The sequence below is a fragment of the Egretta garzetta genome, unplaced genomic scaffold (assembly GCF_000687185.1).
Source record: "Egretta garzetta isolate BGI_Z169 unplaced genomic scaffold, ASM68718v1 scaffold72, whole genome shotgun sequence".
NCBI lineage: Eukaryota > Metazoa > Chordata > Aves > Pelecaniformes > Ardeidae > Egretta > Egretta garzetta.
Window position 1 is genome coordinate 2543108 of NW_009259032.1, and position 16867 is coordinate 2559974.

Below are 16867 nucleotides of genomic sequence, written 5' to 3' on the forward strand. Positions count from 1 at the left end.
GATCCCTCATTTTTACGCAGATGAAAGAGCGAGTTAATGATTTTTCCTCACAAGGAACTTCCTCTTACCCAGTGGTTGTGTATGTAGGCCACAGCAGTTTCAAATTTACCAGCAGATCCAAAGGCATACCTCATTCCCACTCACACACAAAATACTTCATTTTGCAGTGGGGGGAAAGAAAGAAAGAAAGAAGGAAAAAAAAAAAAAAAAGAAAGCCAAGAAAAGAGGAGCTTGTTCACCATCATCCTGGTACCATACCCCTCAGATTTCCTGGAAACATGAAAAGCTTCTTCAAACAAGCAAGTCACACCGAACCATATTCATACGGCTCCCAATCATCTTAAAAAAAGTACGACCTCCCCTGGGACAGACCACCCACGGGACCCCGGCCACCCGTGCTAATGATGGCAGGGACGGGCTTGGGCTCCATCTCTGTCCTGGGAGAACAGCTCAGGCAGACAGGGCTATGGAAAGTCATCTCTGCAGGTAGGTGGCTTTTAAGACCGTTTCCATTACAGCTCCTCTGAGCTGCACAGACACTCTCTCCTTTGTTTTTTTTTTTAAATGTCAGAGTGCAATAGTCTTTTTATAAATGAGAGAGTCATTTTGCTTTCATTTTCAGGACAGTTTCTTCCAATTATTTTTGTTTTAATGTAACAATATACATCTTCTTTACTTCTAACCAAAAGTTTTATTTTCATAAAATTTAAAGCAGTATCTTTTTAAACAATCAAAATAATAATAATAACAATAATAATAAAATAATAAGTGGCTTTCACGGAAAGCAACATGCATAATCTTAAACCAGTTACTGAAACTGTATTTCCCTGTGTAAACAAGGGCAGACAAGCTTCTTCCAATCTCGCATGTCAAAATTCAGCCGATGTTTGCAAAGGATAGTCTCCTCAAAAGCTGTCAAACAAACTTACAGCTGCTCTTAAGCATGACTGCGTTCAAGGTACTCATTAGCCAAGACTTTCGATACCTCTCCAGGACTTCTGCCTGCACGAGAAAGTCCGTTCCCGTGGGCCTTCACGAGAGCTGCCTCTGGCCGAGTCAGAGTTTAATGTCCTGCGACTCTGACATTTTGGCAAGTGTTTTCTTGACCCGCAGGGCTGTGAGCCGGGAGGCGGGGTTGTGAGCCCAGCACTCCATCATCAGCTTCCCCATCTGCCGTAGGCACTGCAGAGAGAAACAGGAGAGAAAGCCCCACCTGGGTCAGTGCAATAGGACACCACAGTTGGTGAGAATGCCGAAAAACTGAAGGGAAATGTCTTCTAAGGGCAGCCAAAAAAAAAAAAAAAGAAAAAGACAACATGCTGGCTGGTATTGCTTTTCAAGAGCTATTTTTTTTTCTGCATATTAAGGACAGTTCTCCAAACACGGTGATTCCTCTCATAATTTATGACAAGTTATACTCTAGACTTGGCTGTACACCCCACAAAAGCGCTTTTCCTATTTCCCCTTCCCCAAACCCGCACAGCCTGACCCGCACAAGCTTGGCTCTGTACAGCGAGCCCTTTGCTGGACAAATTCAGTGGAATTTGTTTTCCTCAGCCAGTGACCGGCCCCCTGGGGCACAGCCCAGTGCCCACAGCTCCTGCCCAGCTGCCCCCACAGGGAAGTCGCCTGCGAGCGCCCAGCTTGGCTCTGCCCTGTCCCGCTCCATCCCCTCCTCGCTTCCGAAACACAGCCAGACCCTCCTCCGGCTCCCAGCAACAACTCTCTTGCTGACAGCACTCAGCATTGCCTTTGCCATCCTGGAAAAGGAGCATGCGCCCCTGCTCTGCATCTACTGCCTTCTTCCTAACATAAAGCATCATGTAAACCACCACAGCTGCGTGACCACTCTGTCAGCCTATGGATTTAACACTGCCTGAAGATTTGCTTGCTACAATAGAAGAAGAGAAGTTTTCCATCTCATCCAACTTGCTCTCCATTCTTGAGGCTCCTGGCCCAGAAGCAGTGCAGACCCTGAAGGGCATTAAGCATAAACACCACCAGCAGTGCCCAGACCAGCCTACTACATTTCAGATTAAGACAGATTTTTATAAACGCCTTTTGGCGATACACAAGCCTTTATGCCCTAACAAGTTTGCCTCTCATTGCTAGAATGCCTGAAGCAGGATTGCCAATGACGCCAATCAGTTCATTAAGAACAGCTATTTCAACAAGCCTCCCCAGTCCCCGGTAAGTGTGGTAGCCCACCAAACGCACGCTGCGTGCCACTGCACAAAAGCCCTTCCCAGGATGGAAGGGGACTAACAGCGCTTCTTCCAGTGTTTCCACCCCCAGTCTGAAGGCTCAGAGGGATTTGGCCAAGGAGAGTACGAGGCGGGTGAGTCTCAGGGATATCTTCCCACACTGGCTGTTGCATAGGTCCTCAAGCCTCCCAGGGAGGTTGTTTTATTTTTCCCTCACATTCCCAAATTGCCTACATCCCATGCCCCCTAAATCTTTCATCTACCTGCAGAATATTCATATACACACTGCTATTCCCAAATGGCAGCTGTCTTCTGTGACTGTAGAAAACTTTACAGCATTAAACTGTACCAATTAATATGATTAACGACCCCTCTTCCATAGCATCTCCAGAGCAGTCGGCAGGTTTGCCTGCAGTACCTCAACTGTTTGTCTCTGATCCCACGAGAACAACTTTGCTTTATTAGAGATGCTCAGCAGGGAGAGTTCAGTTTCTCCCCCAGCCCTCTCACCTCCTCGTTTTATTCTGGAAAGCATTTTCTGGATCCTACGTCTCCTCTGAAAGGCCGCATCCATAGCCCTCTTTGCTAAAACGCAGAGAGGTACAGGAATACAGCTGGGGACTGTATTCCATAAGATGTAAAGGGGTGAACAACCGGTGCCCCTTGGTGCTGCCCAGCTACCGGGGTCAGTACTATTGCACATTGATACCATAAGAGCAAAATTTAGCATCTCGTGCTCAGGTTCACGTAAAATCATGTTTCCAAGCCTAGCACAGCTGTGATCACAGAAAAGCTGTATGCTCATTTTATTTCAAAGAGACAGGAGGTATTTCCTTCTTTAAAAAAAAAAAAAGGAATAAGGTTGGAATTACAGCCCACACATCAGTATACACTGAAGTAGCTGCCAGTACACCAAGTATGCCGCCACTGCACTACACACCACAAAACAATTTCTCTTTCCAAATTTTTGGCTAGCCTCTGATTTAATGCTTTTAGTGCCGGGAGCAGAAAGCAAAATGAGTGCAAGAGGAAAACAGAGAGGCTAAGAAGGTCTGAGCATAGCCTGCTGTCGCTGTGGGATCTGGTAGACAGCACACGATGAACCCACTTGCAAACATTGTAGGCCCTGGGGCCCTTGGGGCTCTGAAACCTTCAGTGGGGATACCTGAGAAGGTCACGCCCCTTCCAGAGCCCTGTTACACCATGACTGGTGCTGGCACCAGTGGTGAACCTCCTCCTCACTCAAAATGATGCAGAATTGGGTCAACCTCACTCACTCGCTCTGATTAAAAGCACGGGCTGCATTTGAAGAGGAACGATACCTCATCACTGCTCCACCTGTTGGGAAATGAAGGGCGTAGTCTCTTGATGCACACAATCTCCCGCATGTCCTCGTACGAGGGGTCACTGGGCACAAGGTCGTGGTACGGAAGCTGGTATTCCTCAACTATTCCTGAAAGAAGCCATTAGTTGCCCGTCACTTGCAGAAGACATCATCCACTACCCTCTTCCCCTCTCATTTTACAACAAATTGACCATACTGTTTAACAGTTAGATGTATTTCTCCTTTAAAGGACTTCCCTGCCCTAAAAGTTTATTCCACAGTCAAATTCCAATGTCACCATTGCCATGCAAAGACTGGCCAGGTACCACCATGGAGCAAGCATTCAGCACATGACTGCAGGCTTTAAAGACCCATAAAGTCTGGTGGAGGTAGCGTAGACCCAAGAGAGACATGCTCTACTCTTACTTGCCACCAATCTGGCACGTACTGCTGCCAAGTAATTTCTCTGCGTTTAACTTTCCTCAGTGCCAAAATGGAAGTAATAACACCCATCACTTCTGTACTACGCTGAGCTCTACGTGCAGGAAGCACACATAGCCTACGCATGCAGGGATGGATCTACACCCTGAGCCTGCAGCTGGCTGCCACTGCATTAGCTTTGCTTGTCCTCACGCTTGAATGCCTGGTGTGAGAAGGAAATGAGGCCCAGCACTGGTATGACAACGATGTAGTAAGTGCTCCTTCCCTCTGCTTTTTTTTTTTTTTTTTTTTTTTTTTTACTTGTCTTTTAAACAGATTATTTACTTTAAATAGTGGCACAGCATACCCCCAAATTGTTTGTCCTCCTTTTCCTCCTCCTATTTCACTCTATCAAAACAAAGAAACCACTGTTTTCTTTCTGCTAAAACAGCTGAATGCCCCCAGTCCAGCAAAAATGTGTTGCCATTGGAAAAGGCCCCCAGATGAGTTCCATACTCCTTCTTCATTGCAGGCATCCGCTCCCTTCAAACAAGCCATTGAAATACAGTCTCAATCTTTGCTGCTGAAATAGCACTGACTGATGCTTTAAAATAAGTTTCAACAGGAGAACAGATATTAGGAGAGTTACCTGTATGGTTTATCCACATTTGTTTATTACAGTAGAAACAATTACCCAGAGAAAAGGATGTGATGGAAGATTTAGGTTACAAATGGGGTTCACTGACACAATTAAAAGCAATCTCCCAGCTCTTTACCTCCTGAAACACATCTCCTTGCTATCTCCCAAAGGATGAGTCCAAAACTGTACATATCAGCCATGATGTACGACTGAAAGTGATTTCTGTTCAAGCTTTCATCCAGCACCTCAGGAGGCATATAGCGTTTTGTTCCTACACGGGTATTGGGAGGTATGTCTACCTCATTTGTATCACTAAAAGAAAAAGAAGGGGAAAAAAAGGGCATCAAACATGCAATAAAGTGGCTGGAAAAGCAAGTAATTTAGATGGCAGAAGTAGTAAATTCACACCACATCCACTCTCAAACAAGGTCAAAAGTAATGCGTAATCTTAATGGAACAATTTTTACAAGAAAAGCTTCTTAGCCCTCCTTAAAAGGCTGACCCGCCTGAGGCTATGTTAAGCATTCAAATGCAGAACTACAACGGAGGGATGCTGCAACATTTGTGAGATTTCATTAGCATTAGCCTGCGCTCTAATGCTGGTGATAACAATCAAATCTTCATTAAATGCTGTTTTTTTAACATACTCCACCACCTAATGCTTTAGTCTTAGCAATTAATGGAGGACACTAAATAGCTGGGGCAGTATCACTTGGCTGTAGCAAATCAGATCTGAAAGGAAGACAAGTCTAACTATTTTTTATGCACGCATTATGTTTGATCTCTCCCAACCTTTATGCATCAAGATGTGTAGACAAACAGACATAAATGTGTAAAAAAATCTAACCAAATGTGTCACGCCTCACACATTGACCAGAAGAGGCAATGGATATCTAACGGGAAGCAAATTCCCATTAATTATGTGACTGGATTTATTTTTTTTTCTCCTTATTAACTCAGATTCAGCTGTATCAGTTTTAATGTTCTTAAAAGTTTAATACATGGCACATATCGTGGTTTACTTAAAAAGGTCTGTTTCCCTTTCCCGACCATCAAAAAGTACACATTTCAAATGTGATGGACACAACAAAATCTCACAGAATAATTATAGAACTTCTTCTGTAATCTTCTTTACCTACAACAATTTTTTCTCACCTACAGTTATGAAAATAACAAAAAAGCTGAGCCTGAGGTACAACCAGTCACCTACACAGGCATTAAATCATACATATGCTGGTGGCATTTCTGTATACCTCCAAGAGCGTTACATAAATCCAGTGACCTGCACCGTCTTGCAATATTTCGAATGAATGAGAATTGCAGAGAACTTCACTAAACTCATTGGCTTTGGCAGAGCACCCCCCTTCCAACTACTTTTTTCTGTTCCTGGTCATTGCCTGAGAAATGCTGTCTAAGGAAGGGTTCAGTATGAAACCAAGCCGAGTATGTAACGTAAATTCCATTTGGACTGTGACAAATATGTATTTCACTTCTTTTATAGCAACACTGGGTAGCTCCTAGTTCTTCTCGGTTCATACCTAAGCAGTGTGCTGCCCTGTACTTGTCAGGCAAGGTGTACCTGCAAAGGGCAAATTTCTTCCCCGAAACTTTTATAGCAAATAGTTTATTTCCAGGTTGTTGTTTTCTAGGCCCCTGTTCCTCAAAGTAAAAATATTCCTTTTGCATCTCCTAAAGAAAGGTCAGGTTTGTAAAGGAAAAGCCTCACCAAGAAACCTGGTAGGTAAGTGAATGGTGAGAAGAGCACATAAAAACTGCCTTTCCGCACACTCTGAATAATTTCAATTCAAGATTTGTACAGAATTATTATTTTTTTTTTTTTGATACTTCAGGGAGCCCACAGTTTCAAAGCTGACCTCTGAAATGGAAACCTTCAGTCTACGGCCACGTTTCTGTGCGCAGAAAAATCAGAGACTTCATAACATGCATCTCCACCACCAGGACCAGTGCTGGGAGCTGAAACTCCGTTTGAATGGAGCTGTCAGACAGCGATGACTTCTTTATGAATCCCAGGAGTGAGTAAGTCCTACCCGTCTGCTCTAAGTTGTTTAAACACACAACCATTTTTTTAAAATCAAATTTAAAAGCCATTTCAAAAATCAAATCTGCACTTCGGCAATTTGATTTGTAGGAAATGAAAAAAAAGGCAGCCCAAATGGGGTGCTTTTCCATAAATCCCAATTAGTAACTTGTGCAAATGATTAGTATTATTCTGTAGAAGTTGCGAGCGAATTATCTTGGGATCAGACAAGCTGAAAGCTTCGGTGACAAGTTTACCAACATGACTTCAACCTGTCAGTGCTATGTCCTTTTAGCATGTGGTAGCAATACTCAGGTTGCTATCGAGGGCGAAGTGATGAAAAGTGAACCTTGATGCAAATGCAACTAATGCACTCAGTAATTAAAAAGCCACTATTTACACACCTGCATGACGTGTTTGTGCGACAGCCTCATCCACGCAGGTAGCCCCACCTCGCACACAGACGAGCACCGTGTGAAGGGTATGCACATACACAGTGCTTACACGTTGCTCAATCAACCACTAAACCAGCGTTTGCATCTGATTTATCAACTTTCCCTCCCCCTCCTCACTTCTACTCACCTGATAAATTTAACAGCCAAGCCCAAATCTGCTATGCAGCAGGTGCCGTTCTTCTTCACCAGGATATTCTTACTTTTTAGGTCGCGATGGGCAATAGCGGGTTTGCCTTGAGTACTGAAGATCTCGGTGTGCAGGTGGCACAAGCCACTGACGGAGGAGTAAGCCAGTTTTAGCATGGCTTTTGTGTCCAAGGTAGTAGACTTTAGATAATCATAAAGTGAGCCGTTCTCATGGTAGTCGGTGATGAGATACAGCTGGGTCCAAGACCCTGTACCTTTAATGTCTGCGGCAATGAATCCTGCAAAAAAAGAGATGATTTTCAAATGAATACTTCTCAGGGCTTTTTTGGACTGCTCAGAACCCTGGAATGTCAGCCACTTCAACAGTTTTACTTTAATAACAGATTTAATTTCTTTCATCTCACTTCCATGCAACTATTCCTCACCTCTAGCCTTCAACATATTTTCAGAAAGCCCAGATATGGAAATACAAGTGGCAGAAACAGACGTGTGGATTTTGGAAGAACAGCCCCCAAAACCGCACTATCTTTTAACTTTTATTTCTGTTTCGGTAATCCTTGAAACATCTTTTGAAAAGTCCTGGGAGGCTAATGCAGAGCACAGCAGGTAACAAAGCAGATAGGAAAGGGCATCAGACAACAGCAAATGCAAAATTATTAAACTTAAGAAACCTGTACACTACCGAATAATTCTCTTTCATTTCACTCACCGAGAATATTTTCATGCCTCATCAGGACAGTCTGGTAGATTTCTGTTTCTCTGAACCAGCTGGCCTCCTCCGTGGTAAAAAACACTTTCACGGCTACCTTTTCGCCACGCCACTTTCCCATCCAGACTTCTCCATAGCGACCTTTTCCAATCTGCTTTACCATCTGAATCTGTTTTGCAATGGTCCTTTGGACCTGTGAAATGCCGAGAGGGGCGGTTACACCTTGCTCCATAGAAACCTTCTGCATTCACCTCCCTCCTCCTGTGTCTCCATCCCGTGCAGCAAGCCCAGTGGAAAGGGGAATACTGCAGCTGTTGCCATGTGGATTTCAGGAAAGCTCCGCAACGCGGATGCTCCCCGTTTCCCCCACGACGCAGTGCTGGCTATTGCTGCCACTGTGAAGAAGCCTTTTCAGACATTTTCCCAAAATGCACCATGGCCTCTCAAAAAGTAAATCGGTCTGTGTGAAGGAAACATTTGACTACTAACTAACCTTGAAATTTTTATTTTCCTATGGGAGGTCGCCACTTTCTGGAAAGTTTGTTCTTATTTTTGGAAAAGCTTTGACAGAAAACACTCACAGCCACCCCAACCCAACCCAAATTCCAAAGGGGTAGGTCACACATTTTTAATTAAACGGGGATGTTTGTTACGTACTCAACACTGTTGAGACTCAAGGGCTCACAAGAGCCAAAAGCATATCTGTGCTCCAAACCCAGCAAAAATACCGAGAGCAGCTCGCTATCAGCTTCCTTGAAAATCCCATGCCTAATAATTTCAAAATATAAATTTGGTGTTAGGAACCTCAAGCACTGCTTACACAGTTAGAACCCACATGCCTACGTTAATTTTAATAATCATCATTACATAGTAAGAAAAAGTAAGAATTCTTTTTTTTCCAAAGACACGGAAGCACAGCTTTGGATCTGCCCTTCCCGGTGTCCATACCAGCTTTGTCGATGGCTGTACTGAGAACTGATGTGGTAGCGCAAGATCAATGTTGTCGGCAGCGCTGCAGACACCCTCCGTAAGGATGGCAGACCCCATGTAGCAGATGGACTGATTCTACATTTAACAAGCTTTTATGACTACAAAAAGTCTGGGACAAATGGAGACTAATATACTCTCATAGGATTGGAGCACGTCCATGGATCGCATATTTCTACAAGTTCAGAAATAAAAACTCAAGTAGATGCTGCAACACAACCCGCTGGTGTTCACGGTTGACTCAGCCTCACCCTGGTATAACGGGAGATTGACATGTCACCCTCTTGTGCTTCAGTATCGCCAGTGCAATCCACAGCTCAGGATTTTTTGGTTTGGTAGGATTTTACAAGATTTTGAAAGAAAATAACTTTATAACCTCCAATGCAAGGAGGTTTTGATCTGGCCCAAGCAATTGGCAAAACCGGGCCAAGTGCAAATTCGAGGTCTCTTCGTTTTGCCACTGTCCAGGTACAAAATTCAAGCAGTTTATTGCAGCAAGTGTGCACTGTCTGAATCCCTATGAAATCACATGCATTTCATGTAATCCCAAGCATTTTTTCAATCTTGGCTGACAGAAATGATCAAAACTTCATTTTAAAATCATTTGCTTCCTTTGTTCTCCCTGGGAGGTCCAATGGAAACTACCAGCTTCGCAATGCAGGGCATTGCATGCAGCATGAACACACATCCACAGGCAAACTCAAAACCTATTAGGTAAGGTCTATTATAATTTATTTTGTAAATAAATTATTGGTTTTCATATTAGACAATTTAAAGAAGAAAAACATACAGCGGCATTTAGGCAAAGCTATTGCAAAAGTCCCAGGTTTCTTCTTCTGTCATTTAAACAGAATTCCATTTTTTCAGCCCTGCAATGTATTATTAGAGTTCCAAGATGGTGGCTTCAGTGCCATTATTTTTGATTAACATCAGTGAAATCCAAGAACAGAGATTAGCCTTAATTTTTTAAATTGATTTATTCTCCTTTATACTCTCATATAGTGATTGAACAACAGTTATATTACATTGGAATTTTGCTGTAGCATTTTGTAATGTCATTTTAGCATTGTTGCTTTCTATTTTGCCCATTTTAAAAATGCATCCTGAACAATAATGTAGTTATATCAAATAACTTAATTTCTGTAAATATATGTAATGGTATCATAAAGTACATGGAATTACAATACTTAATGATGAAAAGTTCCTTATTAAATTACATTACGAAAATGAAAAACACATTTCTGTTATGGGTTTTCAGGCGGCAGAATACTATGTGAAGGGCCTTAACCTGGTTTCCTCTTGCTAGAAAGGGTCAAGCAATTTCCCATGAACAATTTATTTTATTTTAAGGAATCCAGCCCTTTCTTGAATCATAAACTGATTAAGATTTCTGAAACAAATTGGTTAATCAAAATTGTTGGGCGAACTGATTTTATAAGCATGCTGAATGACATGTTCATGTGAATTATTTACACTGAGTGGGGGAGTGGGGTTCATTTTTTTTTTATTTCTTTTCAAATCTGTATATTTTGTGCTTGAGCTCTGTGAGCAGCCAGGTAGGGCTACATGGACCTTTGTTTCCTCTCCCTGACTGGAATCAGTCCAATTACCAACTATTTCTACTTTCTGCATTCTATTTTTCTGATGTTCAGCTAAATGCGTTCAGCTACTGCAGATGAAATTCAGACGAACCAGCCTTTTGTAATGTCAATATTTTGAACAGAGCACTTCATACCGATGGCTGCGATGCAGTCCCTTGAAAAGCAAGATTCATTGGAAAAGGAATTAGGAAAAAATACGTGAAAATATAAGAGACCAAACTATAATTCAGCACACTCTTCATACAGACCACTGAAATAAAGGTGTAATCTCCTTCACCAATTTTGCATGCAGATTCATGGGGGCAACAGCTTTGTCTACACTTCTTGCTCTGTCAAGGCCAATAGGGCTCTCCTGGCTTGCACAGACTTGATCGTGCACCCCAGTTTGTTGGCTCAAAGCCTTTATTTACAACTTACTGTGATTTTTTTCTTGGTTTAAAATTTGATTGGCAGCATTTGACCTGCAGCAAACTTTCCTGCCAGAGGTACGAACAAGTCAGGAGAAAGAACGCTTGCTGAATGTCGAAGTATCAATAAAATTTTGGTTAATGCTTGCTTTTGGTATAAAATTTGTACCCATTAGAATAAATGTTCTGCATGGAAGGAAACCATTACTGTTTAGCATAAAATGACATTTTGTAATAAACTTGGGGCTTACTTTCCTGAAATAATAACTTTGGATGTTTCACTCTTTTCATAAGAAATAATAGTTAAAAACAAACTCTTCCACAATAAAGTCCAAAGTGTTATCGCCAGGCACTTTCTATATACTTGTTTCGGGCATGGGCCCAGAGGTATTAATCTGTGCATTTCTAGTGAGCCTGCAGTGGTTGTAGCTGTCTGGGAAATGCAGCAAACATCTATTACCAAGTGCAAGATTCATTATAGCTCTCATTTTTCTTCTCTTCCACAGAAAATCACTACTTAAAGGGAAAGTCTGGGAAAAAAAAGTACGCATTTTTGTAGGCAAAGAGCACCAGCACAGCTCTGAGAGCCACTGAGCCACGACCCAGTTGGGATGCCACCTCAGCCATGACAGTGGTTAATTAGCAGAAGTTAAGTTTTTCTGTCCACCACAAGAGCAGACCTGGGGACATCAGTAAGACCGTAGATCCCATCTTCAACCAGCTCACTGGGACCACGGAAGGCATAAAGCACAAACGGTCACAACCAGCGTTGCTCCAGCTTTTTTGTCTCAAGGGCATCCTGGGATGAAGTATCGAGACACGCACTGCTACGAGATGCCCCAGGGCGCCTGCTACCCATGTGGGCTGCTGGAAACGTATCCTCTCAGAGAAGAACCACCAGGTTCCCTGTGTTTGTTCTAATTATTTCTGTCACTGTAACAGGTAGGAGCACCAAGCGCAGACCTTGACGTGGCAGGGGTTATGCAAAGAAACAAAGCAAAGCAAGAACCCCTCACAATTAAATCAGTTGGAACGGCCCTAACATGAGGAACGGCCCTAAATTGCAAGCACGATCCCTCCCTTTCCATGGCCGCTAGAGGGACACTGGTATGGCATAGGATAGAACTTTCTTAAAGCCTAGACCTAAATGATGCAGTTTCTCTCAACAGAGAAAAATCAGTGTGGGCTTTCCATGCTCAGCACCAGTCACAGCACCCACTTGTCAGCTTGGCATTTTTTGTCAATAGCTATGGTAGTTGTCAGAAAATCGTATTTTTTAAAAAGTCAGCACTTTATTTAAATGGGACTCTAACCACTTATTCCTGCCAGAACAAATTGAGTTTAGTCAGATTTTCACCAAGCACTCACGCCTGTTCTTCATTTTAAGGAATTATAAACCTCCCCATTCTATTTCTTCTTTCAGATGTAGAAAAAAATATGTGTGGGCAAAACCCACAGATAGATAGTATGTAGTACTTGGAAATTGGACAAGATCTACAGTAATAGGATCACTATGAACTAGTAGGTCTGGAAGACAGGAGGGACATGTCATCCCTGAAAAATGAAAATGAAATCTAACTCTTTTTATCAGAGGCAGTATTATAAGTAACCTGGCTTTTTGGGGTTTTTTTTTTTCAGTGCTAAAAAGCAACGATGACCCCCAGAAACAAAAACCCTTGGTGAGCAGAAGGTAAAACTTCTGCCTTTTCAGCAGGTGAGCCCAGGGGACTCAGCCATCCTGGAGTCAGTTCAGAAATAATCATAAACTCCATCCCTGTGCCTTTAACCTTCGAGATTGCCATGCTACAAGGAAAAATAATTCGCTCTTGACTTCTAAATGCAAAATGACGTCTGTGCATAAAAAGCTTCCAGGTTTGATGAATTATAGTTCCCCTTACTTAAAGACGATGTGTCAGTGTTTGAAACACCATTGTGTGTTGCACATAAAGGGCAAGAAAATAAGATTGGTGGGCCAGATTGCTGTCCTGCACGCTGGGGTAAATCCTGATGAATTGCTGTGAGCTCTGTTAGCCTGTACTTACCCTGTGGTATCTAAAATAAGACATGAGCTGAGGTAAAAAAACCCTAAACTTTTTGGCTTAGTTTACATGAAAAAACGTCTCCTGCTTCTAAAGTAGCTGTTCTCCAGCTTAGATCCTTGCCATATCTGGGAGAGGGAAAAAAAAAACCTACAACAACTGAGGACACACAAATATAATTCCTTGTGCCTCATTTTGTCTTCTCTCTCTACTCATTTTTGCCTTTTAAACTTGCATTAAAATAATATTGTTTCCTTACCAGGAGAGGGAGCCCGGAGCCGCTCCCTGAGCTCTGGGACTGCTCGATCAAATCCTTCAGGGACTCTCCGGGGGGAATGTAGGTCTCATCCTGCTCCAGCCCGATGCTGTAGCGGGGCCTCGTCTCTTGGCGTTTGTATCTGCCGTTTTACATGGAAGTGAAATTAGCTTTGAATACAACAAACACACGTGCAATGAATAATGCACATCGTCTGCCACATTTGCGTCCATTTATAGGCTCACAGCTTCCTCTGCTTCCCTGATGAATATGCCAGACTCACTGCCCAAAACTTTCTATTTTATTTTTAGCAACTGCTTTCAACATCAAAACTCCAAGTATAAAACTCACAGACCATGCAAGCTGGTCTAAGTTTGCAAAGCAACCAAATGTTTTTCTTTCAGAAACTTAAATACGTTTAAAGCACAGGCCAAGTAAATACCCAGTTTTATTTTACTGACTGCAGTGGATCTTTTAGGAACCAGAGGAGGTCAGAACATGAGATCTGGGACTATTGAAAAAATGTGACAAATTATTTAAGCATAATGTATGTAGATTATACATTCTAGACATATTTACTTACATTCCCATATTCCTCTCTTTTTTTGTGATCAGTTCTTCACCACATAAACACATTAAGAAGCCTTAAGTTTATTTACTCTATGTAAAATTTGTCCTGTGGCTTTCTTAGACTCAGTAAACAATAATCTGTGTTTCTACCTGAATGGCTTTTTAGGATGTTGGACTAAAGATGCTACAGGAAATACATCACACAGGTATACCTGTGACTAGTATGAATAAAATAGATGTTTTTCCTCATCATAAAATCAGTTTCTCATTTCTTTTCCTTAAGGTCCACTGCATTTTTTTCAAAATTCCTAGGTCTATAAAAAGATAAATGTTGGGAGGAACATTGACAAGCTGGTAAAGTATTCCTTATTTACCTGAAGTAGCAGAATATGATGATCAGCACCAGAAGTATACTGCAAACAGTCACCGAGATCAGCAGGGCTTTATGGTGAATGTTTCCTTCAGCAAAGTCTGGGGTTAAAAACAAGGAAGGTGGGAAGTTTAAAAAGGGAGGTGGTACAAAATCAGTAGCAAAAGACACACACACGCCTTAAAAAACGCAGCAAGCACAAGACTGTTTCCTTTCTTTTCTACTGAAGTCCTGGATTCCCCTGGCATTTTGTGTGCTTCCTCTTTGACCCTCACCAACCAGGGCAGAATTGGCACCTCCAGAAGCCTATTTGATTCTTCAGCCCTCACTCAGGCAAAACATCGCCTTGATTTGCAATTCCCTCTTGTCTCTGAATGAAAAATCAATTAAGACCCATAGCCCTGTGTCTTAATCTAAGTGATCAGCCAGGACATACAAAAATTTCTGCCTCTATCTTAGATCACTGTTATTAAGTAGCATCCTATCGAGCAGTTAATATAAAAAAAATTAATAACTGCATTTATCCTAGGAGGGAAGACACAGCAGACCATCCAACCCCCAAGAAGGCAGGTCATGAGAGGCCTTGAAAATATATTTCAATCACTGCAGAATAATCTGTCTCTTGGATCCTGTTTTAAAACACCTGAGCAGGACTTCTCTCTTCCATTCGCTCTACAGCAGCCCTGTGTGCCAGCAACTCCTTCCTATGCTGGTGGGCAAAACTATCCTTCCCAGCAGCTATTCGGTGAAACACTTCGAAAATGAAATGTGTCAAATAACTTGTAGAAAATGCCATCATGTAAAAAGTATTAAAACATTTCAGTCAATCTTTGCGTGGGAGCCTCATATTCTTTAAAGTATACCATTAACCTCCAAATCTGTATTCTCAACTCAGGCAAGCGAGCCTGACTCACGCTCCTCTGCTGAAAAACAAAGAAACCTAGCACTGTTCTTCTTTAACCTCCCCCACCCACCAAACTCTCAAAATTATGGAATTTCAGCATGCAAATACATACACCGCCCTCCCAAAGTTACTATCTGGTATAAGGCAAACGAGGACTATGCTTTCTGAAGCTCTCCCAGCCTCGCTGCCTTGCATCGTTCACACTAATGCCAAACACATTGCAAAATGCAAGACATCTATCCGTACCGACTCATCCTGGAACGGTGCTATTACGTTTCAGATTTACAAGGGTAATGAGACAAGGAGATTCCTAAGGGACTCTTGGTTTACTGTCAGGCTCTTTTATTTTGAAGATCCAGTTTCTCCCTTCTGTTTTTGCCCCCGAACTATTTCTTTCCTTCCCCTTTCCACTACAAACAGAGATTACCTGCTAACACACCTTTTGATCACACTGGTCATGTTTTAGCCTGCCATTACCTGCTCCGGGAGCATTAACAACGTAAACATTCAAGACACAGGCAATGCCTTTGAAAGGGGACACTGGCACGATGTCCATCAGGGAAACACTGCAGCCCATCATTCTCCCTGCCGCAGCAGATTTCTACCTGGCCTGCCACTCCAGGAGGGCTGCGAGCCGAAACCGAGCGCCCACGGGGGAATGCAGGCCCCTCTCGCGCAGGCGATGGCTGCTCGGCAGGGCTAAGGGCTCTGTTTCATGCTCTGTAAGCAGCCCATGTCGGCCAGCCATCTCCCTCTAAAACACGTGGTTTGTAACAGCTTAAGATGTCGCAGCCCATCGGCTGAGGAGAGGGCAAAGAGAGCACGCAGACCCTACAGTGGGCTTTTCTACCTAGGAGAAGCCTGTGTGTCTGTCCGCAGCAAGGGTTCTCCTGCTTCACAGAATAAGCCACGGCTGATGCCAGGCACGGAGGGAGCAATTCAGATCTTGCTCACACATGTGTAGGCTATAGACATGAAAGCCACGGACGCCTGCGCATTTACACAAAGCGTTGCACTACCAGAACTTGTAAGGCACCTGTATTGTTCATGCTGCCTGTGTGTGTCCACGTATGCACATATCGGAGAACGATGATGAAGATGCTAAAATCCTTAATCAAATTCCGATCATTTTTTAGGGTTTAAATGATCCCAACCCTGTGCCTCAATGTTTCTAATGGGCTTCTCCCATTCAGAAAACTAAATAAATGCAGTTTGATTTCCCCAGAGGCCAGAAGGCGTTTTAGAAGTGCTGTGTAGCTCTCAAACAAGCTTCAGACTCCAACACTGCAAAATTTTTTGGTACTCGAACACAATTATGTGAAGCAAGTGCACAGAAAGCATAGAGGACATAAAGGAACATGCCTTGATCTCCATGCTGGGAGCAGCCGACGCAGACCACGGCAGCAGCGATGCTTATGCTCTTGCAGGAGGTGATGTCCACCATGCTGATGCAGCCAGCTACCACAGCCCTAGCAGCGGCTCACTACATGCAGCATGGGCACGCAACTGGCTCTCACAGGAGAGGAGAATAATTTCCACATGTCTTTATATTTATTTGGCTACGTATGTGGAGAGGTAATCACAGAATCACAGAATCACAGAATCGTACGGAGAGGTAATACTGACAATAAGTGGGCTGTTGTCTCACCTTTCAAATCCTTCCTGCATTTTCAAAGCATTTTGGCAGAATTTCATTTGCTTGCTCACTTGAGGACTTCATAAAGCTGCTGGCACGTGGACAACAAAAGATTAAAAGCATGCCCCCACTCTTGTACCAGCAGCAGCTGTTTGCTCTG

At 42.9% G+C, this 16867-nt stretch overlaps 1 protein-coding gene across 1 annotated transcript in view; it reads right to left on the reverse strand.

Moving 5' to 3' along the window:
- Positions 1 to 1056: 1056 nt before the first annotated feature.
- The window catches only part of BMPR1B (bone morphogenetic protein receptor type 1B), a 30178-nt gene continuing 14367 nt past the window's right edge, over positions 1057 to 16867 (reverse strand). The window contains exons 4-10 of the mRNA XM_009634772.2: positions 14172 to 14268; positions 13231 to 13369; positions 7938 to 8130; positions 7209 to 7506; positions 4725 to 4900; positions 3527 to 3657; positions 1057 to 1182 (exon numbers count right to left, since the gene is read on the reverse strand). Coding sequence (XP_009633067.1) covers positions 1057 to 1182; positions 3527 to 3657; positions 4725 to 4900; positions 7209 to 7506; positions 7938 to 8130; positions 13231 to 13369; positions 14172 to 14268 — 1160 coding nt within the window. The remainder of the gene's footprint in view (positions 1183 to 3526; positions 3658 to 4724; positions 4901 to 7208; positions 7507 to 7937; positions 8131 to 13230; positions 13370 to 14171; positions 14269 to 16867) is intronic.